Source organism: Daphnia magna, linkage group LG10, assembly GCF_020631705.1.
Source record: "Daphnia magna isolate NIES linkage group LG10, ASM2063170v1.1, whole genome shotgun sequence".
Lineage (NCBI taxonomy): Eukaryota > Metazoa > Arthropoda > Branchiopoda > Diplostraca > Daphniidae > Daphnia > Daphnia magna.
Genome location: NC_059191.1, coordinates 6025728 through 6049172, shown reverse-complemented (window position 1 = coordinate 6049172; position 23445 = coordinate 6025728). Strand labels below are relative to the sequence as shown.

Genomic DNA, 23445 nt, shown 5'->3' with positions numbered 1-23445 from the left:
AAAAGAAGGGCGCTAACGCGAACAATTAGCTTTAGGTGTAAATGGGGTGGCGGAAGTGTAAGGGAGGGTAACCTATTGCAAAACCAAATGGTTTAGCCAAGGTCAGACAAGTTCAGACTTGTCTGCCCCTCGGCAATGACACGAACACACACACACACACACACACACGTACATACAGACATACAAAACAAAAAATTAAATTTACATTTATCCCTAACGACTTCTGTCGTTAACAATTTACGATAGTTATATCGTACTCCTGAAGCAAGAGAGTCCAACGCGCTTAACGTCCGGCGTGGTCCCGCTTGCTCATTAACCAACACAACGTTTGATGATCGGTGATCACTTTCACTTGACAACCCCACACAAAACATTGAAACTTGGTAAGACACATAGGCGTAGACACCGTGGGGGCGGTGGGGGCGACCGCCCCCACCGGGAAAATTTGGCCCCCACCGGGAAATCCTCCAAAAAATGTATTTTTTAAATCAAATGAAAATATAATTACGCTTTTTCGTCTTTAAACCATATTTTTTTACTATTTTACTGAAAAATATTAAAGTAGAGTAGTAGACGTGTTGGCTATAAGAAATTTAAACTGGCAACGCTGGGACACCTATTGTTTATTTCTTTACTTCTCTTCTGCTCTGCTCTTTCAAATTTCTAGAGTTGAATTTTCCTTGTTATTAGAGCACAATGCACGTGAAAACTGCGGAGTGTTTCAGTAAATTTGTGGCTTGCTGAACAGCCATAGTGTTTGTGATTTACTAGTGTAATAGTGTACGTCTTACATCATGTAAGTGAGTAGTGACGTGTAATATTTAGATTCGTTTGCAAGTTTTTTTGGTGAAATGGATAAATTCGTTATCCGATCAAAGAAAAACAGTTCTGATTTTCAATCAGTACCAGCTGTTACAGTATCCCCGTGTAGTAACAGTGAAGAAATAGTTGACGTTCACGAAGATTTTAATGAACCAGTACCATCTGGGTTAACAGACCAAGGTATTTTTACTCGTAACATTATTTTTTTTATTCTTAGCTCTTAACATTCATTGTCAATTTGTCAGCTCATAGCTCTTTATTAGTTTCAGATAGCCTGAGTGATGTAATACCTTTGAGTCAATCTCATTGTGCTTGTGCTCGTGCTGTTGCAGAAGCTTCTGCATCAAAATCTAAACAAAAGCCTTATGGACGGCGGTTCATTCCGAAATGGACAGAGACATTTTCGTGGATAGAATACCGTATAGAAACTTTGAAAGTTTACTGCAAAATTTGTACTCAGGCTTCCAAATTAGGGCTCCCATTGCCTCGCGAATCTAGAGAGAAGGATGCATTTCAAGCTTTTGTAGAAAAGGGATTTGATAGATGGAAAGATGCTATCGAGAGATTTAAAATCCATGAACGATCTGCTCTTCACCTAGCCGCCGTTTCCGGCCTACTTGATGCTGAAAAAACCCCAATTTGTAAGCCTTTATTATTTGTATTTTGATTATTTATTACTAAAGTGGTTTATTGAAATATTCATTCATTTCGTTTAACAGCTGCCACTTTCTCAAATATTCTTAAAAGGGATATGGAAGATAACAGAAGTGCACTGAAGCGAATCTTTTCGAGTATACGATACTTGTGCTTGCAAGGCTTAGCAATTCGAGGCAAAACAGAAGAGACATCTAATCTTCGCCAACTACTTATCGAGAGATCTTTGGATTATCTTCCATTGCAAAAATGGTTGGAAAGGCCAGAAAAATACAAATGGCTTTCACCCGAAATTTGTAATGAAATCATCACGGATTTTTCTCTTGCAACCCAAAGGGACATTGTTGCAACTTTGCAAAGTAGAGTTTACTTTGGTCTGATGCTTGATGAATCGTCAGATATATCAGCTAAGGAACAGGTACGAATTAATAGTAAATTTGAACTTAGAAAATTTTAATAAAAATGAAATATTTCAATGAATAGGTTTCCATATGCTTTCGAACAGTCGATGACGACTTTGAAATCTATGAAGATTTTTTAGGATTTTATGAAACGGCCACAACCAAAAGCGCGGATCTCTTTAATATTGTGATGGACACCCTGAAAAGGTTTAACATTTCAATCAATAACTGTCGCAGTCAATGTTACGATGGCGCTAGTGCTATGGCTGGCGATATTTCGGGTTTAAAGACTCGTATCATGCAAACAGAACATCGTGCGCTTTTTGTTCATTGTAGATCTCATTCATTGAATCTTGTCGTGCAGGCTGAGGTTTCCAGGAATACCGATATTGCCAACACCATGTCTCTTGTGCAGAATTTCATTGCATTTGCCAGAGGATCTCCAAAGCGCTTAGCTTGGTTCCATAACTTCCAGGATCAAAATGATAATGCAGATGCCAATGGAACATCGTTTCGTCCCTTTTGTCCAACTCGGTTTATTATGCGCAAGATATCAATCATATCCATCACTAGTAATTATTCTTTCCTCATTGAATGGCTACAAGACCTTGAAACAAATGAAGATTTCGTCAAATGTAAAGCCGAAGCTGCAGGATTTTTAGCATCGTTCCAGAGATTTGACACATTTTTAAAACTCGAAATGCTGCGACAAATTTTTACAACGTTGGAGGATGCAAACACCCAGTTACAAGGAGCCCAGTTAAATTTCCAGCGAGCAGAAGCCGTTATTGAAGCATTGAAAAAGGTTTTCATAGATGCCAGATCCGAAGAACGTTTTGATGTCCTGTGGACGTCGGCTGAAGCTTCAGCAAAATTTTATGATTTGGATGAGCCGGAATTGCCCCGTCAAAGAAGACCTCCGGCGAGACGCACTGGATCGGCAGCAGCTTATTTCCCCTCTACGCCGAAAGAAATGTATCGCAAGATTTACTTCGCTGCTTACGACGGAGTCATTGTTGGGCTTTCGGACCGTTTCGAACCAAGTTCGACTACGACCCATTTGAAGAAAGTTGAAGAATTTCTCATTGGGAAAACTGGAGTTGAATATTTAGAGGAATTCTATCAGAATGATTTTGAAGATTATCAGCGACTCCTACTTCATCGAAATATTGCACTGGATGCAGCCAAGAGTGAAAAAAAAGAGATTAAAGATTTTCAGGACTTTCTCGACTTCCTCAAGATGGATCATCATATGGGTATTCGCTCTTTAGCATCCGAAGTTGTCAAGCTAGTCAAGATCGTTCTTACTATGGCAGTCACGACTTGCACCGCTGAGCGTTCATATTCCGGTTTAAGGCGACTCAAAAGTTACCTACGCTCAACAATGACTCAGAAAAGATTGAACGCCGTCGCTCTATTAAACACTCACCGTGATATCGTTAAAACTTTTGAATTGGACGTGCTTTTAGATAATTTCATTGCCAAAGTTCACTTGCGTATGCGAACATTTTCTATGTCAAATGCCACAAACGGCAAGTCAAATGTAAAGCCAATTGACTCTTAGGAATTAATGTTTTTGTTAAGCTTAAGCAGGTGCAATATTCAATATTATTTATTAATCCAGTTATCTAAAATCCAGAACACTTCATTCCTTGAATCCTTGTCCTCCTCCTTATGAATCAATGCACCATGCGCTTGTTGTTTCAATACAGTTTCACTTTCAACAGTTTGAAAGTTGGTTGAAAATTTTTAATATCCTACGGGCAAATTTTTGGGGCCCTGGAGGGGGATGGTGAATTTTGTTTGGCCCCCGCCCCACCCGGGATTTAGAGAACTCTACGCCTATGGTAAGACACCATACTAATGCAAGACATTCTTTCTCTGTGATAGAATAATTTGTTTCTGATTTAGATAGTAGACGGCTTGCGTAAGCTACTGGTCTTTCGACTCCATCGATGCGGTGGGCTAGTACACCTTCTATGCCGAAACTAAAGGCGTCCGGTAAAATTTCCATCAGTAAATCGTAGTTTGGATGAGCTAGCACTAGAGCTGGTGTAAGTGCTACTTTTAGAGCGTTGAAGCTACTAACCATTGTTTATTATCTTTTCAAAAAGATAGATAAGATACAGATAAGATAAAATAAAATTGGTTTCTTTCGAGGTATCTGTATCTTCCCCCAAACAATTGTGAAAAGTAACTTATCTTATCTGTATCTTTCCTAAAATATGTCAACAGATAAGGTAAGATACCGTTACTTGCATATTTATCTTTGTATTGAAAAAAAACAGATAAGATAAGATAAGATAAGATACCAAAAAAGTGGCGAATTTTTGGCGCCACCCGACTTTTTGGCACCACTTACAACTCCGCGTTAACGCGTAAGGAAATAAAACGTGCTGTTTAGTTGTACCCTTATAGCAGTCAACAATTTTTGATCAAATTTTTTATATTCTGGAAGAATCCAACAATTTACACGAGACGTTTTAAGTTTTTACACTTACAGCCATCGTTATTACTCAGCATCAATTACTTATCATCTTACTTATCAATTACTGAGCGTGTCAGTAAGCGTGGTGGTCGAGGTCGGGGGTCTGTGTTCTGTGAGGCACTTATGGGTGTTATAAGCACTTATCGCCCTTTTTTTTTTACAGCTTCCACCTGGAACGCCAATTTCATCTTCTACAACTTCGAATTGGGTTCCGGTGTGAAGGTGCAAATTTTTATCTGATTAGCGGCAGGATTTGGCAAATGGCAAAATATATGCCAAATGCAAAACAGGAGACTGTCCTGCCAAGAAAATTCGCTACCTCGTAGGAGGTCCAACAACGTTCACTAACTTTACAAAACATCTAAAAGGTGTTCATTCGGAAGAATGGAAAGCATACGAAGCCCAACACAAGATAAAGACTGACCCTAAGCAACAATCTATTAAGGATTATGCAACAAGCAAAGCAATGCAGAGATCACGACAGCTGCAACTCGAAGTTCAGTTAACATATTCCATGGCTGAAGACAATATTTCCCTCAATATTCTGACAAAACCCCAATTCAGGGAATGGATTCAGGTAACAAAATCATCTGACATGGCATCAGACACATTAACAAATGTTTTTTTTTTGTTTTTTTCTTGCATATAGAATGGAATGGCTGGGTACAAGCTTCCTTCGACTGAGAGAATGAGAAATGTGATGTTGCCTAAGCTGGTTGCTGCCACCAAACAACGGTCCCTTGAATTGCTAAAGAGCTGCACGTCACTCAACATCATACTCGACATTTGGTCTTCAAAGCAAATGATGGGTTACATTGGCTTCAAGTGCTAAGCAGTAACCCAGGATTATGAGCTCGTGCATGTCTTTTTAGGCATTAAGCATATGCCTGGCCGCCACACCGCAGCCAACGTATTTGCTGAGTATGAGCAAATAATTGGGGAATGGCAAATTCCTTTTCAATCCGTAAGAATGTTTTTCTATTCACAAATGTATAATTCATTGCTAAATATCAATTTTAAATTTTGATAGATCAGTCAAGATAAGACAGACGGCGGTTCCAATGTGGTTGCCAACACGTTTTATATACCTATTCCTGGCTGGAAAGAGTTTGAAGATGTGAGCTGTGTTAGAGATTATACAGAAAACTTTGATGACGGATCAATCACGTCCGCCCCAGCAGTTAGTAATGGAAATGGTGATGAAGAGGACATGGTGGAGATAGATATCTCATCAACAGAAAAATAGGAGGATGCTTTCTGGACTATGCTAGCGGGATTGGAAATCGACGTTGTCGAGATTAAAATCGAAGACGACGATGATAGGGACGAGTTCCACGAAGTAAAAACAGACCTTTAAAGTGTCATACCATCTTCCAACAATGCTTTACAGCCAGCATACCAAGACAGATACGTTTTGAACATGAAATAACGCTCTTCATGTGTTGCCCATTTGCTCCAACTCGTGATTAAGACCGGACTTTCTGCTTTGCAGGTATTCGTTTTAAACATTTGGTGCCAGGAATTTTAACATTGAAATTTGTAATAATTTAGGGTTGAAGCGGCTTCTTCCGTAAAGAAAGCTGGGAAGATCGTGTCCTACATTAGGAAAAGCGTGTTGGACACGGAAAAACTTTTTAAAGCCGTTGGTTTCCGATTGCCGAACGAAAACGCTACTAGGTGGAATAGTCAATACTTAATGCTTCGAAAGTTGTTGGAAGCGTTTGAAAAGGCCTCTTATCTCCAAGAGACCCTGAATGCAACAAAAGAGCTGGGAAAGTTGTCGGCGTATGAGCTTTTGGTTTTGAAAATACTAGTTGCCCTTCTCAAGCCTTTCAAACAGGCTTCAGATGACTTTCAGGATGATTTCGAATCCATTGGGAATGTCATTCCGTCTTTTCTTGGATTGCGCACAACTCTATGTCTTAAAATCAAAGACAGACATGGAGTCGAGGTTCCTAATCCGGCCAGCACATTAAGCAAAACCATCAAACATTTGAAGAATGTCGCCGCTACGCTTGAAAAATCACTTGCTTCTCGATTTTCTTACGTTTTGTACGATTTCTACTATGTTTTGGGTACGAATTTATTTTTTTTTTGTATAAGTTAACTGTTCCATGACAGAACATTTGTGTTTCTTTCTAGGCGCACTTTTGGATCCCCCATTCAAAAAATTATGGATAAAGCGTTCAGAGCACTCTGACTCAGACATTCTTTCAGCAGTAAAAGTCCAGTTAGAAGCGCGCTATCGCCACTATCGTAAGCGGTGTGCCATTATTCATCAGTGTTTTGTATACGTTTGAAAATTTATATATTATCCTGACTTCTGAACTTTGCACTTTTAGGTGACTGTAAGTACTTTGCTACCGGCCAAATTGCTAGCGACGATGAAGTCGTTGAAGCGCCAGCGGAGGAATCTGAGGGTCCGAGACGTGCTCAAGGGCAAACACGTTAAAGAAAAAACAGCCAGTCACTGCTTTACTCCGCAGTACTGGAAGAGCCATGTTCTCAGTCCATTGGTCCTGGAAAAATTATCGAGTTTGAAGCTTACTTAACCGAACCAAATGTTCCATTCGAGCAGCCCTCGAATCCCCACGATCCCGAAAGTAAACTGATGAAAACTCGACCTCTACAGTTCTGGAAAACCAATAGTCACCGCTTTTCGTTTCTATCAGTCGTTGCGAGGGATTCACTTTCTGTACCTGCTTCATCAGGAGCTATCGAGCGCTCATACAGTACTGGTACAGATATTCTATGTGCAAAACGAAACAGAACAAAACCAGATCTCTTTAGCAATCTAATGTTTATAAAGTGCAATGCGAAAGTTAACGCTACTGCATTATCATAAAAGTTCATGAAAAAAGTTTGAATTTCACTGTATTGTCATGTTAAATCATCATAAATGTGAATTTTCAAACGGCGGATAATAATACAGATATTCAGCAAAACGAATTACTAAAAACAAATTTACGGTTTTTTACTTTAGAACACAGTATCTTCGACGAAAGTATCTTGTATCTTACGAGATACTATCTGTATCTTATCTTCTAAATAAATTTTTTGCCCATATCTTATTGTAAGATCTGCTTTTAATATTGTACTTTGTCCTTGGTGCACAGTACAACGTTTTACTGAGAGTACAAAAACAACTCTGGAAATACAAGAAACTGCAACGAGTTTATATACTTCTAGAAGGCAGCTTTCACCGGATGAAGCATCCACCGGCAGGGGCATCCGCCAGGAGTAACATCCACCGGTAGTAACATCCGCCTGTAGTGATATCCGCCGGTGGTGCATCCTCCGGATGCAACATTCACTGGTGCTCACGTCGACCGTGACGCACGCCAGTCGTGACATACATCAACCGTGACGTACGTTGACCGTAACAAGGTGAAGTGGGAAGGGCTTAGCTGAGTGACATATACTATGTGCCACTCAAACTCCCGTGCAAGGATAATGGAAATGTAGTATAGTAAAAGCGGCTCGTTACACTCCTCCCCCCCATATGGGAAATAGAAATTGTTGCACCAATTCGGCCTTAGTGTGACGCTGTTTGGGGAATACAATATTGTATACAATATTGAGTTTTGAAGAATGTTGGAGCTGTGGAAACAGTAGAACTATTCTACAGGTTATTTGAAATTTTTAATCATATTATTGTGCAGTGGTCGTCGGCATGCAACATGGTAGTTGGGTCCTAGTCTTCTTCCGATTCCGTGGTTGATAACTCAAATTTTGTGCGCTTCCTTTTCCTCTGGTTTTCTTCGTTATGAATTGCAAGTAAGTTTTGTTTTCTCGTTTTCACTGGCATTTTCCAAATTCTGAATATTCGTCGTATTTGTTTGTTTTTTATGTCATCCTGTGTATAATTTCCATCTTTGTCTGGATTGTTGTCTGTGGCACCATTTTTCAGAAGCACATTGACGATGTCGGGGTTCCCATAACGAACTGCAACCATTAGAGCGGACTCAAATCTCGGCAGGGATCTCTGATTTACATCGACTCCTCGTCTCGAATCACAGGCTCCTAAGGCGACATTCCTATTATTAAACTTAGCTACATAGTGCAACACAGTTTCCGCTCCTCGTCCTGATTTGCTGATGATTGATGTTTCCCAAAGAAAGCTTATGCTTTCTCGTTGAATTAGTGCAATTGCAACCATAAGCGGTGTTTCTCCTAGGGAATTCCAGGCGCGTAATTTGCAATGGTGATAACTTAACACACGTAGTAGGTGTGTATTGTTTGTTGCTGCAGCCCGATGTGCTATCGTTTGTCCATCCTCCATAATATCCGGATCTGCTCCAAATTCTAGCAGTAGATCCGTTATGTCGAAACGTTCTTCCGTTACCATCCCATGCAACAAAATTTGCCCGTTTACAGAGAAGGTTTCTTTCAGTTTTTCTCCTCCCCTCTTTTCTTCTTCTTTTATAAAGAATGGAATTTTCGAATGGATTCCCGAGGTGCGTAAATCATTTCGTAGGTCGAATTTCCATTTTTTAGTTGGGCTTGTGCAAGTTCTCCATTCTTATTTTTCCTACTCTTCCATACGATAAAATTGGTACCGTCTTCATTTTGCAGTTGTTCCACGATCTGGTAGGTTCTGAGTGGACAGGATCTTGTAGGTTTTCTTCCAATACGTCCTCAGGGTTGATTTCCACCTCCTCTTGCTGATCCTCTTCGGATATTGGACTGTACTGGAACATATATTCGTCATTACTTACGCATTCTTCTTCAGATGCAGAATAATCTAATTCGTTCTCAGGCAGCTATTATGTTCGCCTCCATTTCTTTCTTCTACTCCTAAAGGAATAGTTACAGTACTACTGCTGCCATCGTTGCTGTCCGACTCTTCTTCCACTTCAATGTAATTGAACTGCAAGTTTTGTCTGTCGTGGTTGGATTCCATTTCGTTTTTTAAATCAGCTTGATCTTGATCTAAGAAGATGTATAAATTGCCTGTTCTCACTCTCTCCATTTTTTTTAGTTATTGCTTGTCTTTTCCTGTTGGAAATATAGCCACAACTTAGTATAAACCAAATTCATTGCATTTTCACTGTTCCGTTATGTTAGTTTTAATTCACCGTGTTCCCTTTTCCCATTATTTAAATTTTTTTTATTTTTATTTTTGTGCTGTGGTAATATGTGGATTATAAGCCTGCGCTATGCGTCTAATTATTATTATAGTTTTTTCTTATTTTTATATATTTGTGTGTGGTTTAGTAGTGCAGTGGCATAGGTCCTCCCATACCATTCCATAACCAACGACGTAGGTGCATGTTGTATGCCAGTGCAGTATTTGTTCTCATTTTCCCATTTTAATTCCGCCATTGGGTACAAATTTTCCCTTCTGGGTGCACTTGGTTTCCTTATTTTGTTTGTCGTTTCTCTATCTTGTGAGGAAGATGCCATTAGTGGTAGTAGCGCAAATTCTCGTGTGAAGGGTTGTTCCTCTACGCCTTCTGGTAGCATTGAATACATTTCCTGTCGGTCTTTATTTTCATTCGCTTCTCGTAATTTTCTTCTCTTCTCTACTTGATGCATGATTCGTGGGAAAGGGGTGCAAACTATGAAGATTCGTAGGCATATTAGGAAGAGTAGAAATCCTATTACAGATAATCCCATAATTTTAAGTTTGTCGAACCAAGAAAACATATTCCCAATTTGATTATCTTGTTCTTCGGTCACGATGATATTTGATAGAGATTTTGTTTCTCCTTCTTGTAACCTTCCTACTAAGTCATTCAGTATATTTAGTTGTTCCGTCTCCATTGTATCGTGGGCCGGATGGCTCTTGAGGGCGAAATCAAAGTCGTTTAAGTGAAGTTCTTCAAATTCGGCGATCAGGTCCAAATTCGGTGTGTGTATGTTGGCTTCCTGCCTAACCCAATCACCGTTTGTTTCGTTGTGTTCCCAAGCATGAGGGTATCCATTGATGTTTACAAGTTGTGATTTCCAAAAACACTCAGAGTACGGGTGGATTGACCATCCATCCGTTCCAATTGTGCAGTCGCTTGTTCCATAATTAAAAAAAGGTTGGAATCCACATTTTGTTTCGTTGGCAGTTAGTAAAATCCTTTTTGGTTCGCATTGCTGTAAGGTCATGGCTTGTCCAAAACCATACAGTCGACTGCATACTGGTAATCCTAAAGCGGCGGCTGATAATATTCCGTGTGTTTGCGCCAAGTTTATTGCCTGTGTTCTCTTAATTTTTGAAAGCTGGCAATAAACATCTCTGATTTCCTTAGCTAATTTGTTCTCGTGTTCAGTTTCCATGCTAATTTTGTATTGCTCGTGCATTTTACTGATTTCAAATTTAAGGTGTCTATAAAGTTCGTTGATAGATTTTGGTAATCCGTAGTTAGGGTCTTCGTTGATTGGTGACTCGTATGTCCTTGCCTCCGGTTTCCTATTTTCATACAGTGTTGTTAATTTTAATGCTTCACTTGCCTAATTTTCTATTTTTGGGGGAGTTTGTTTGCTTATTTGTACCTCAACCTCATTTGGGGTAGCTTTTTCAGGTGGTATTTGCCACTTCTCTGTAGCATCTGCCATGATGATCTCTTTTTCTATTGTTCTGTTTCTTTCTGTTGTTGACGGTTTAGAGATAATTTTGTATGGTATCAGCCGTGAAGTTTCTGTAGTTGTGGTTGTTGAGATTATACTTTTTGAATTTATTGTGGCTATGGTTGTTTTTGAAGTTGTTGCACTCGTTGATGTTGTGCTCGTGTGTCTAGTTGTTGTAGTCGTCAAGTTTGTTGTTGTTGTTGGTAGTGATTTTGTTGTTGCTGTTGGTTTGGGGTTTGTTGGTTTTGTAGTGGTGGTGGGTTTTGTAGGGTTGGTGGTTTTTGTGGTTGTGGTGGTTTTTGTGGTTGTGGTGGGTTTTGTAGTTGTGGTTGGTTTTGTGGTTGTGGTTGTTATCGGTTTTGATGTAGTGGTTGTTGTAATTTTGGATGTGGTTGCTGCTGTTTTGATTGTAGTAGTTGTTGGCTTTGTTGTGATTGTAGTAGTAGGGGTAACTGCTGTTGTGGACATTTTTAGATTTTTTTCTCTACTAGCTGGTTCACTCATTTTACTTTGTAACGACACATCGTGGATATCTCTTCTAGTTATTGGTGGGATTACTGGTAGGGTTTTACCCTTTAGTGAGTGTTGTGTGTGTAGTGCTATAATTGCTGCTTCCGATAATGTTTTTATTTTATGTGGAATTTTGTATTAGAAACTAAAGTGCTGTTTCTGGCTTCCTCCGTGACAATGACCTAGTGCTAATCTTCCTGTTATTAGGTTGAGACATTTTCTGTCTGATGTTGGAGTGTGTAGTCCAGTCCGATCGGTAGCCATTAATTGTCCTGTGTGATTGAAGGTTCCCCAGATGGAACTGGTATCTGAACATTCCTGTAGTACTACCATTGACGTATTTGCCTTTATACAATGGTTGGTGTTAAAAGGTCTTATTGTAAAATCAGCTGAGTATTCAAAGGCTTTGCCTTTGCCACTGCTCTGGCTACAGTTAGCTACAGATGTTTGGGTTTGTACAAGAGGGTCATTGCTGGTGATGAGTTTTTTCAGGCTTTCCTGACATTGTGTCCAATTTGGGTCACAGGTTTCCAATGTTAATACGTTTGCTAAGCCATTGTAGGTGACACATTTTTCGTTTGGTGGCTTTCCGCTTTTTAGTAATCCCCAGTTGATCATGTCCCAAATTATATTTCCTTTGCCATTATCCGTTATCAATCCTCCAAATATTGGTGAATTAATGGTAGTGGTCATTGTCCTTCGTTGTTCTAGTTGAATTTCTTCCAGTTCGTCGATCGATGTTTCCGGAAAATTTTCTAAGATTTCTGGATTTGTGTTGATGGTCCCGAAAACCCATTGTTAATTCTCGTCGATGTTTTCTGGTCTGCTACATCTGACAAGCTCCAGTGTATTTGTTGGTGTGTTCCCACATAGCAACGGGTAATCTTTAAGACATCCCAAGGATATCCGGTAGTCCAAAAGACATCCCGGACTAAAAAAAGATGTCCTTAGGATGTCTTGTTAGGGATATTTTGGGACAAGGACATGCCTGACAAAAAAAAGATGGCTTTAAGATGTCCCGTCAGGCCTACTTTTGGGACAAGACAAAAGAAGACTAAAAATGGATGGCTTAAAGACGTCCTGCCGGGGATACTTTAGGACAAGGGCATGCCAGACCAAAAAAAGATGTCTTTTGGATGTCTTGTCGGGGATACTTTCGGACAGGGACATGACTGACAAAAAAAAGATGTCTGTAAGATGTCCCGTCAGGCCTACTATTGGGACAAGCCAAAAAAAGACTAGAAAAGGATGTCTTTAAGATGTCCTGCCGGAAATACTTTAGGACAAGGGCATACCAGAACAAAAAAAGATGTCTTTTGGATGTCTTGTCGGGGATACTTTGGGACAGGGACATGACTGACAAAAAAAATATGTCTGTAAGATGTCCCGTCAGGCCTACTATTGGGATAAGACAAAAAAAGACTAGAAAAGGATGTCTTTAAGATGTCCTGCCGGGGATACTTTAGGACATGGGCCTGCCCGACCAAAAAAAGATGTCTTTAAGAAGTCCTGTCAAGAATACTTTTGGACAAGGCCTTTTCGGACTACAAACAGATGTCTTAAAGATGTCCTGTCGAGGATTCTTTTGGACAAGGCAGTTTCGGACTATGGAAAGATGTCTTTAAGATGTCCTGTCAGGGATACTTTTAGATAAGGCCATTTCAGACTAAAAAAAGATTTCTTTAAGATGTCCGCTCAGGACTACCTTGGGACAATGCCATCGAAGACTAAACCAGGAGGTCCCTAAGATGTCCGCTCAGGAATCCTTTGGGACAATGCTGTCGAAGGCTAAAAACAGGACGTCTTAACACTAGCAGAACACTTAGATGGCTAGGCAGATATGGCAGATACCATAGAAGTCCATATGACGTCACGACATGCTTTGGACATCCTATATATATCCCTATTGTACTACCCAGGATATCCATAGTACAACATTTGGTACCATGGATGTCCATAGGACGTCAGAAGCTGACATCCTTTGGACATCCTATATATATCCCGATGGTACTTCCCAGGATATCCCACACCAGACGTTCAAGGTATGTCCTGCAAGTGACTGTCAAGGGTTCAAGGTAAAAAAATAAAAATAAGATTACATGAGCGTTGGTTAGATTTGAACTTCTGGCCCATAGATTCGCAGACTTGTCTCCTACCCCTGTGCCACTACACATAATACAATACTTACAAAATCATCATATAAATGACTTAACATGGAGTATAACAGCTTGTTTTGGGGACCATGGACGTCCATAGGACGTCAGAGGACTATTTTGGGACAATGCTATCGAAGACTAAAAATGATTGTTTTTAAGATGTCCAGCTATGCCTACTCTAGGACAAGGCGGTTCGAAGACCAAAAAAAGATGTCGTTAGGATGTCCGCTCAAAGACTAACTCGGGTCGGGACACAATAGAAAGACTTAAATAACACGTTCGTAAGACGTCCAAGATCAGGCTATTTCAGGACAAATGAACAAGGGCAAAACTGGATCAGAAAAAGATGTCTTTGAGACGTCTAAACAAGGCAAATTCAGGACAACTTCACCAATGAACTTGAAGACTTAAAAAAGATGTCTTTAGGATGTCCGCTAAAAGACTAACTCGGGACATAACACCCAGATTAAAATAAGACGTCCGTAAGACGTATATTCTGAAATGGCTTTTCCCAAAAGTATCCCCCAAAGGACATCTTAAAGACATCTTTTTATATTCCGAAATGGCCTTGTCTAAAAGCATCCCCGGCAGGACATCTTAAAAACATCTTTTTATAGTCCAAAACGGTATTGCCCTAGCTGGATAATATTGACTAAATGTTCTACTAGTAAAGACAACTTATATGAAGCAGTTCATATTATATAAGAAACATATCACCTGGAAAACAACCCTCTCTACAGACCCACATAGCAACGGGTTATCTTTATGACATCCCAAGGATGTCCGGTTGTCTCGAGGGGGGGTGTCCTAAGGATGTCTTTAAAATAATGTTTAAGACTCCTTCGTTTCGTCCAAATGTCCGGGACTAGTACTATCTTTAAGACGTCTATCAAGACAGTTTGAGGACAACTTTAAGTTGTCTTTTGGATGTATAAATGACAACTTTAGATCGTCTTTTTGATTACTTAAAAATATTTTTTGGACATCTTAAAGATTTCCTAAAGACATCTCAATGATATCTTTCTGACTTCTTAAAGATATCCCGATGCCATATTTCTGACTTCCTGAAGACATCTTTAGGTAACCTTTCTGAATCACCAAAGATATTTTTGGGACATCTTAAAGATTTCCTAAAGACATCTGATTGCTATCTTTTTGACTTCTTGAAGATATAACGATGCCATCTTTTTGAATTCCTGATATAAGTGCTCCCTACAGGAGATCTTAAAGACATCTCTATATAGTCCTAAATTGCCTTGTCCATAACTATCCCTTAGAGGACATCTTAAAGACATCTCTATATAGTCCTTAATTGCTGTGTCCATAACTATCCCTTAGAGGACATCTTTAAGACATCTTTATATAATCCTTAATTGCTTTCTCCATAAGTGTCCCTTAGAGGACATCTTAAAGACATCTCTATGTAGTCCTAAATTGCTTTGTCCATAAGTATCCGCGACAGGACATCTTAAAGACATCTCTAAGTAGTCCTTAATTGCTTTAAAAAGATCCTTCAACGTCAAATGAAGTTAAAGTATATATAACTATATATATATATAGTATAGTATTGTATAGTTAAGTATATAGTTAAGTAAGTATTTTATCTTTTAATTAGTTACTTTATTCAACTGATATATTTATCAGCATTGTCATGTTTAAGGTACATTTAAGTTTTGAGGCTCCCTCTAGTGGATAGTTACATAGAAAAATTTTTTAAAAGTGGCGTCGTCGCACATCAGATCGAGTCTAGCGCCAAACTACCCCTGAACAAGGAAGAACAATCTCCATCGACCAGTAGGTAATTCCGATGTGGCCAATTCTTGTCCACCAACAAGAGTTACACGGCTTCGGTTTAATACTGGGAAGAGTACGCGGACTATATACAAGAAGGGGGTGGGAGGTCTTGACTTTTACATCGAGACCCACCTTCCGTATATAGAGACCAACGTGCATTGTTCCTGATTTCATACTCACTTTCCCCGAGATTCTAACTCGGGCCCTCTACCATGGTAAGCGTACTCGTTAACCCACCATCTGTGAGGGTACATTTACTATTGTACAAGGAATAGAGTTAAATGTTTTTAAATAAACCATAAATAAACCATTGATAAATGAAATTTATAGAAATAAAAATCTTGTACAAGGAATAGATTTGAATGTTTTTGTAAGTAAGTTTCTGTAAAACGACGAAATCAAAGTGCTGAAAAAAACTGCCGAAACGGGTTGCAACCCATGTTGGGTATTAATATTGTAAATACAAATACAAAGAATTTTATTTCTATAATTTTCATTTATCAATGGTTTATTTATGGTTTATTTAAAAACATTTAACTCTATTCCTTGTACGATAGTAAATGTACCCTCACAGATGGTGGGTTAACGAGTAAGCTTACCATGGTAGAGGGCCCGAGTTAGAATCTCGGGGAAAGTGAGTATGAAATCAGGAACAATGCACGTTGGTCTCTATATACGGAAGGTGGGTCTCGATGTAAAAGTCAAGACCTCCCACCCCCTTCTTGTATATAGTCCGCGTACTCTTCCCAGTATAAAACCGAAGCCGTGTAACTCTTGTTGGTGGACAAGAGTTGGCCACCTCGGAATTACCTACTGGTCGATGGAGATTGTTCTTCCTTGTTCAGGGGTAGTCTGGCGCTAGACTCGATCTGATGTGCGACGACGCCACTTTTTAAAAAAATTTCTATGTAACTATCCGCTAGAGGGAGTCTCAAAAATTAAATGGACCTTAAACATGACAATGCTGATAAATATATCAGTTGAATAAAGTAACTAGTTAAAAGATAAAATACTTACTTAACTATATACTTAACTATACAATACTATACTATATATATATATAGTTATATATACTTTAACTTCATTTGACGTTGAAGGATCTTTTTAAAGCAATTAAGGACTACTTAGAGATGTCTTAAAGATGTCCTCTAAGGGATAGTTATGAATAAAGCAATTAAGGACTGTATAGAGATGCCTTAAGGATGTCCTATAAGGGATAATTATGTACAAAGCAATTTAGGACTATATAGAGATGTCTTTAAGATGTCCTATAAGGGACACTGATGGACAAAGCAATTTATGACTTTATGAAGATGTCTTTAAGATGCCCTGTAAGGGATACTTATGGAAAAAGCAATTTAGGACTATATAGAGATGTCTTTAAGATGTCCTCTAAGGGATAGTTATGGACAAAGCAATTTAGGACTGTATAGAGATGTCTTTAAGATGTCCTATAAGGGATACTTATGGACAAAGCAATTTATGACTATATGAAGATGTCTTTTAGATGTCCTGAAAGGGATACTTATGGACAAAGAAATTAAGGACAATATAAAGATGTCTTTAAGATGTCCTATAAGAGATAATTATGGACGAAGCGATTGAGGACTATATAGAGATGTCATTAAGATATCCGGTAGGGGACAGTTATGGACAAAGAAATTAAGGACTATATAGAGATGTCTTTAAGATGTCCTATAAGGGACACTGATGGAAAAAGCAATTAAGGACAATATAAAGATGTCCTTAAGATGTCCTGTAAGGAATACTTATGGACAAAGAAATTAAGGACAATATAAAGATGTCTTTAAGATGTCCTAAGAGATAATTATGGACGAAGCAATTGAGGACTATATAGAGATGTCACTAAGATGTCCGGTAGGGAACAGTTATGGACAAAGAAATTAAGGACTATATAAAGAAGTCTTTAAGATGTCCTCTAAGAGATAGTTATGGACAAAGGAATTTAGGACTATATAGAGATGACTTTAAGATGTCCTGTAGGGGACACTTATAGCGAAAGCAATTTAGGACTATATAGAGATGACTTTAAGATGACCTTCCAGGACTACCTTTGGATAAAGCTGTCGAAGACTAAAAAAGAAATTCTTAAATATATCCATGAGCAAGACTTAGTCGGGACTTGACAATGATACTACCTAAGTAACAAATCCATAGGTCAGTTCAATAAGTACTTTGAGTTGATTATTTATGTACTAAAGTGGCATAATGGTTAGGATACTAAGCCAAGTAGTCAGAGGTCTGCAGTTCGAATCCAACAATCTACGTAAGTAAAATATCTCGTCTTAATACACTATAAAGTTATATGTCAAAGCGTCTTAATATAGCCTAAAAATATATGTCAAACGTTCTTAAACATGTTGTTATATAATAAATATGTGCAGAGGAATTAAGAACTGACAAATGGACCAAATAAGAAATAAGACAACAATTCCGCAAAAATTTCGAAATTTTTTTGTGATGGTAAACAGATGGCTTTAAGAAGTCATAAAGATATCATTAAAATGTCTTGAGGAAGTCTTTAAGATGTCATAAAAATATCTTTTGTGAATCACAAAGATGACCTAAAGATGTCTCCAGGAAGTCAAAAAGATGGAATCGGGATATCTTTAAGAAGTCAGAAAGATATCATTGGGATGTCTTTAGGAAATCTTTAAGATGTCCCAAAAATATCGTTAGTGAATCAGAAAGGTGACCTAAAGATGTCTTCAGGGAGTCAGAAAGATGAAATCGGGGTATCTTTAAGAAGTCAGAAAGATATCATTGAAATGTCTTTAGGAAATCTTTAAGATGTCCAAAAAATATCGATAGTGAATCAGAAAGGTGACCTAAAGATGTCTTCAGGAAGTCAAAAAGATGGAATCGGGATATCTTTAAGAAGTCAGAAAGATATCATTGAGATGTCTTTTGGAAATCTTTAAGATGTTCAAAAAATATCTTTGGTGAATCAGAAAGGGGACCTAAAGATGTCTTCAAGAAGTCAAAAAGATGGCATCGGGATATCTTTAAGAAGTCAGAAAGATATCATAGAGATGTCTTTAGGAAATCTTTAAGATGTCAAAAAAATATATTTGGTGAATCAGAAAGGTGACCTAAAGATGTCTTCAGGAAGTCAGAAAGATGACATCAAGATATCTTTAAGAAGTCAGAAAGATATCATTAAGATGTCTTAAGGAAATCTTTAAGATGTCCAAAAAATATCTTTAAGTAATCAAAAAGACGATCTAAAGTTGTCTTTCATACATCCAAAAGACAACTTAAAGTTGTCCTCAAACTGTCTTGATAGACGTCTTAAAGATAGTACTAGTCCCGGACATTTGGACGAAACGAAGGAGTCTTAAACATTATTTTAAAGACATCCTTAGGACATCCCCCCTCGAGACAACCGGACATCCTTTGGATGTCATAAAGATAACCCGTTGCTATGTGGGTTTATTTTGGTCTCGTTTTGCGTTTTAACAGTGAGGCATAGATGTTTTTCTTGGGATATGAGAATTTAACATATCCAATATCCATCACGTTGTTTTTTCTGAACACTTTTCAGCGATGATATGGTTTGTTTCAGTTGTTGTGATACAGGAGTCAGTTTTTTGGATTTTTATGGTTTGGTCGACAATATACTCTAGGTCAGTACCGAGAGGGAGTTGGTCAACAATATCAAATTGGTGGTGTATTGTCAACTGGTTAGTGGGTTTGGACGAATTATAGAAAATGTAGACAATAGTGTCTTTTTCAACCAATTTTCCTGATTCGATTGTTTGTATAATTTTAGGATGGCCAAGTCTTAATGGTCCCCACGCATAAGAGATACTATAGAGTCTTTTCCCAGATTCTGTATCTGTGATTGGGCTGTTTAGTAAAAATTCTACTTCTTTTGTAACTGATTTTCTCATGCGATTTTGAAAAGGTTGGAATTTCTTATCAGGACTATATTCATTGCATGTCCAAGTATCTATGTTATTTTGGTTTAGGCAGGAGGGTAAAGTTAACTTGTATAGGTGGTATAGCTTTGTGCTTGCTTCTTGTGGAAAAATGAGAAATGTAAGTGGTATCCCTACTACCCTATATCCAGGTTGAGTTAATTCCTTGTTTTCTCTATCGGGTTTGTTAAAGAATGTTATTTCTATTTGTCGGGTACTATCTAGTAGGCGGCTTGTGTTAGTGTTTGTTAATTCTAAAAATCCTTCACCTTTTAAAATAATTTGTGAACTGGAAACATTTGTTGATCGGTCTCCCCAAACTATAGTGTTATGGTTTTGAACTATTTGTCCATCCTGCTGAGTTGCATTTAAAAATCCAAAAGGGCTTTCGATTAAACTGTTAGGGGATTCTTGTCTTAATGTTATTTCTTCCGCTAGGCCATTTAATACGTGGTACTCTCTAGTCGCGTACCAAGCACCTTCTCCTGTTGGAGTTGCTGTAAAGCTAATTGTGGTAGGACTAGATTGCATATTGTTTCCTACACATTTTTTATCATTCACCATATCCCAGCATTCTAATGGGGTGATTAATTTGGTTCTTTGGGAAAATACTGTATCGAATGATCCTATCCAAAATGATTTAGTGATCTTCTTGGTTTTAACCCATTTTTTACGTCAGTCCAACCCTTCCATGTTTTTATAGGTTTTTGTTTTGTCATTAATGTATAATTGGTGGGGAATCTACGCTGATGATTAATTTCTAAGTTATCTTTGTCGCAATAATACGGTGAGTTTATATCAAGTATTCCCCTTGCTTTTGCGTTTTTACAGTCGCAAACGGAAGAATAAATGGTGTTTGCAGATTGAAATGTAGTTAAAATGCAAAGGAATAGAGGTATTTTTTCCATGTGTTATAAAATAGAAATAACGTCATTAAGAATTTTTGCGTACTATTCCTTTGTCGTAAATTATAATGCGTGTTTGTCTGATGGCTTGTGGGGTTTAGTTTTCGGGGTTCAGCATAGGATATTCGTGGGTCGAGGAATGAGGTGATTGGGTTTTCATTTATGGTAGGCTTAATTAACAAATGGTGCCTATAATTTTTTAAGGTAGATTTAGGTTCAAGATTTTGTTCCATCTTCCTGGGTACATTTTTGAAATTTTTTGTATCTTTTACTGTGCTTTTTTCTTCGTTTTCTATAGTAGCTATGGGTTCCCTCGGGGTATAGGATTTTAGACGATTTGCATGTTCAACGGATTTTTCTTTTTCGCTAGCAATATTTTGAATTTCGTAAGTTATATCAGAAAAGGGTTTTGTTATTCGAAATGGCCCATTCCACCTATTTATAAATTTTCCTGGGGATATTTGGGCTATTAGTAATAATAAATCTCCGATTTTATATTTAATGCTTCTTGTTCCCGCATCATAATATCTTTTCTGTTTGGTCTGAGCTTCTGCGAGATGTTCTTTTGCTAGTTCTTGTGCTTATCTCCATTGATAGTTATACATTTCACCTTCATTTTCATGTGTTTCAAAATGCCTATTAATTTTAATGTCATTCGGTAGTACTGGTTCTCTTCCGTAGAAAAGGTAAAACGGGTTATCTTTAAGCGTTGCCTGCTTGGACGTGTTGTATGCGAAGGTGACAAATGGTAAAAATTTGTCCCACTCTTCTGGTTCGTCTACCACGTAACATGCAAGCATGTCGCATAGCGTCCTGTTAAACCTTTCTACTAATCCATCAGTTTGTGGATGATAAGCTGTTGTTCTAATTTGCCTAATTTTAAATAATTTACATATTTCACTAACCATTTTTGAGAGAAAATTCGTTCCTTGGTCGGTTAGCACAGTTTTAGGTGCTCCATATTTTGTTATCACTTTATTTACTAAGATTCTTGCGATTGTTTGGGCGGTCTGATTTTTCATTGGAAATGTAAGGACGAATCGACTGGCATAATCTGACAAAACTAAAATATATTTGTAGCCCTTTACACTTTCTTGAATCGGTCCAACGACATCCATGGCAATCCTTTCCCAAACCCTGTCGGCGGGTGGCAAAGGCTGCAATGGGGCTTTACTTGTACCAACTGCTTTTCGTCGTGCACACAGCAAACAACTATTAACGTTTGCTGTGACATCCGATCGCATATTTGGCCAAACAAATTGTCTTTGGATTCTGGCTAAAGATTTTGTTATTCCTAAATGTCCTGCTAACATGTGATCATGATTATCTTCCATTATTTCTCTAATTTTATCCTGTGGTACCACTACCCAGGCAAAAATCCGACACAATTAAATGCATGTTTTAATATTGTGTTTATATTGGCACACTTTAGGACGATAGAAATTATGTATTGAATCATACTAAAGTCTAAAATATAATTTTTAGATAAAAAGAATAATGAATTGTGTCCCACTTGTGGTATACTAGCATAAGTAAAATAATAAATTGAAACATGGAAGAATTGTACTCAATGCGTATCGAACTACGGAACTATATTTCGGTAGCCGTACGTGCTACCAACTGTGCCACCTTCGATAGTAATTGACTCAAGAAATATCTATCCAAATTCGATTCAAGTGCTTTAGGTGATAGAAAAATTTTGGAGATTTTTTTAATATTTGGAAACATTTGATTTTACGTGATAGAATTTGGTTTTCGAACATCAACGATTCATAAAAATTGATTTTGTGAAATTTATAATGATAACTTAACTTAATTGAATTAACATAATAATTTGAAACAGATAAATCGACATTATAAAGTTAAACTTTCGTATTTATGCGGATACTTGGAATAGAAGTGGCTAAACAAAATAAAAATACCCTGAAAAATTGGTTCTTCCCAACTTTCCAAGTCCATAAAATATTCGGGGTATAATCTCGTTTATTCGGTTCAGGCGTTCACAAGTCCAAAAAAATTATGGGATATTATTTGATAATATAATGAATGGTATAAACACCCCCAAAAATTTGGGAAAATGTAAAAATTTTGCTTTTTCTCATTATTCCTGGGTTGCTAACCCCGAAAGAATTATATCCTTTTTAACAGTCATATAATAATTTTCCAAAATTTTACGCACTAATCACATCTATGCACTATGTTAACTTTTGTTTCATCGGCGTGAAACACGATCTATTGAAAACTATAATATAACTCATAATAATTGACTTCTAATAATATATACATTAAGCAATAATTGCCTCCGCCTTGTATCAAACTGCATAATATTACTTTTTTATCACATTTTATTACCAGTTTGTAAAGTAACAAATAATTAATTTTGATAGTATGCGATTTATTGAAAACTAGCATAATTAATTGCTTCTGTTTTATTAGCATGTATTAAATTGCATATTGTTACTTTATGATCATACTTAATACAAACTAGTATGATAAAATCAGGCTAATATATCATTAATTATACTAGTATGCGATTCATTGTAAACTTGTACAATTAATTGTCTCAGATTTTTGGCTGGGTAATCTGTCATATTTATCAACTAATTCTCTTTTATCGTTTAATTTGTAATTATTTATCTTTCTTTTCATTATGCCTTCTTGGCTTTTCATTTTCATTAGGTTTTTAAAAATGTATTTGCAATATTTATCTTCATGCTGCAATCGAACCAATTCTTTGTCTACAGTTTTGATTTCACCCTTTGTCCTTGCTCTAGTTGCTACAGTGGCTATAGGCACTATTGGGATTCGACTAAGTGAATCTGCATTTTGGTGAGATTTACCTGGTCGATATCCAATTACGATGTCATACTCTTGTATTTTAAGTGCCCATCTAGCTAGTCTTCCTGCTGGTTCCGTCTTACTCATTAACCATTCTAAAGGCCTGTGATCTGTAAAAACTGTGAATCTACGTCCGTATAGGTATGTTCGAAACACTTCGATTGCATGAACTATCGCGTACGCTTCCTTTTCTGTTGTCGACCACTTGGCTTCGCGGTCATTTAGATGCTTGGAAGTGTAGGCAATGACGACTTCAACGCCGCCTGATTCACTGAGATCAGAATCGTTAGTCTCAGCTGAATCCGCTGATTTAGGTGGAGATTGTATTTGTGCCAAAATGCCATATCCTGATGCATCCGTATAGATGATAAATTC

The 23445-nt window shown here is 37.7% G+C and overlaps 2 protein-coding genes and 1 long non-coding RNA gene across 4 annotated transcripts; 2 read left to right on the top strand and 1 right to left on the bottom strand.

Annotated features, from left to right (window-relative positions):
- The first annotated feature begins 514 nt into the window (after positions 1 to 514).
- On the top strand, positions 515 to 3606 carry LOC116916050 (zinc finger MYM-type protein 1). 2 transcript variants are annotated; one of them, XM_045179835.1, is made up of 5 exons: positions 516 to 1002; positions 1086 to 1241; positions 1296 to 1463; positions 1542 to 1894; positions 1960 to 3606. In XM_045179835.1, the coding sequence occupies exons 1-5, from the start codon at positions 852 to 854 to the stop codon at positions 3439 to 3441; spliced, it is 2310 nt and encodes a 769-aa protein (XP_045035770.1). In that variant the 5' UTR covers positions 516 to 851; the 3' UTR covers positions 3442 to 3606. The 2 variants fall into 2 exon arrangements, with proteins under 2 accessions (XP_045035769.1, XP_045035770.1); XM_045179834.1 differs by having other exon boundaries at positions 515 to 1002; positions 1086 to 1463.
- An 858-nt stretch (positions 3607 to 4464) lies between these two features.
- On the top strand, positions 4465 to 6056 carry LOC123476861. Its single transcript, XR_006651835.1, has 4 exons — positions 4465 to 4942; positions 5015 to 5329; positions 5396 to 5857; positions 5917 to 6056. It is a non-coding gene; the product is annotated as an uncharacterized LOC123476861 (long non-coding RNA).
- Positions 6057 to 8858: 2802 nt separating this feature from the next.
- Positions 8859 to 12231, bottom strand: LOC116932525 (the record flags this gene model as incomplete). Its single annotated transcript, XM_045180547.1, has 4 exons — positions 8859 to 9056; positions 9973 to 10809; positions 10852 to 10997; positions 11619 to 12231. Coding segments are annotated over 4 exons (1794 nt in total), but the record flags the coding sequence as incomplete, so codon positions are not given.
- Positions 12232 to 23445: the final 11214 nt, after the last annotated feature.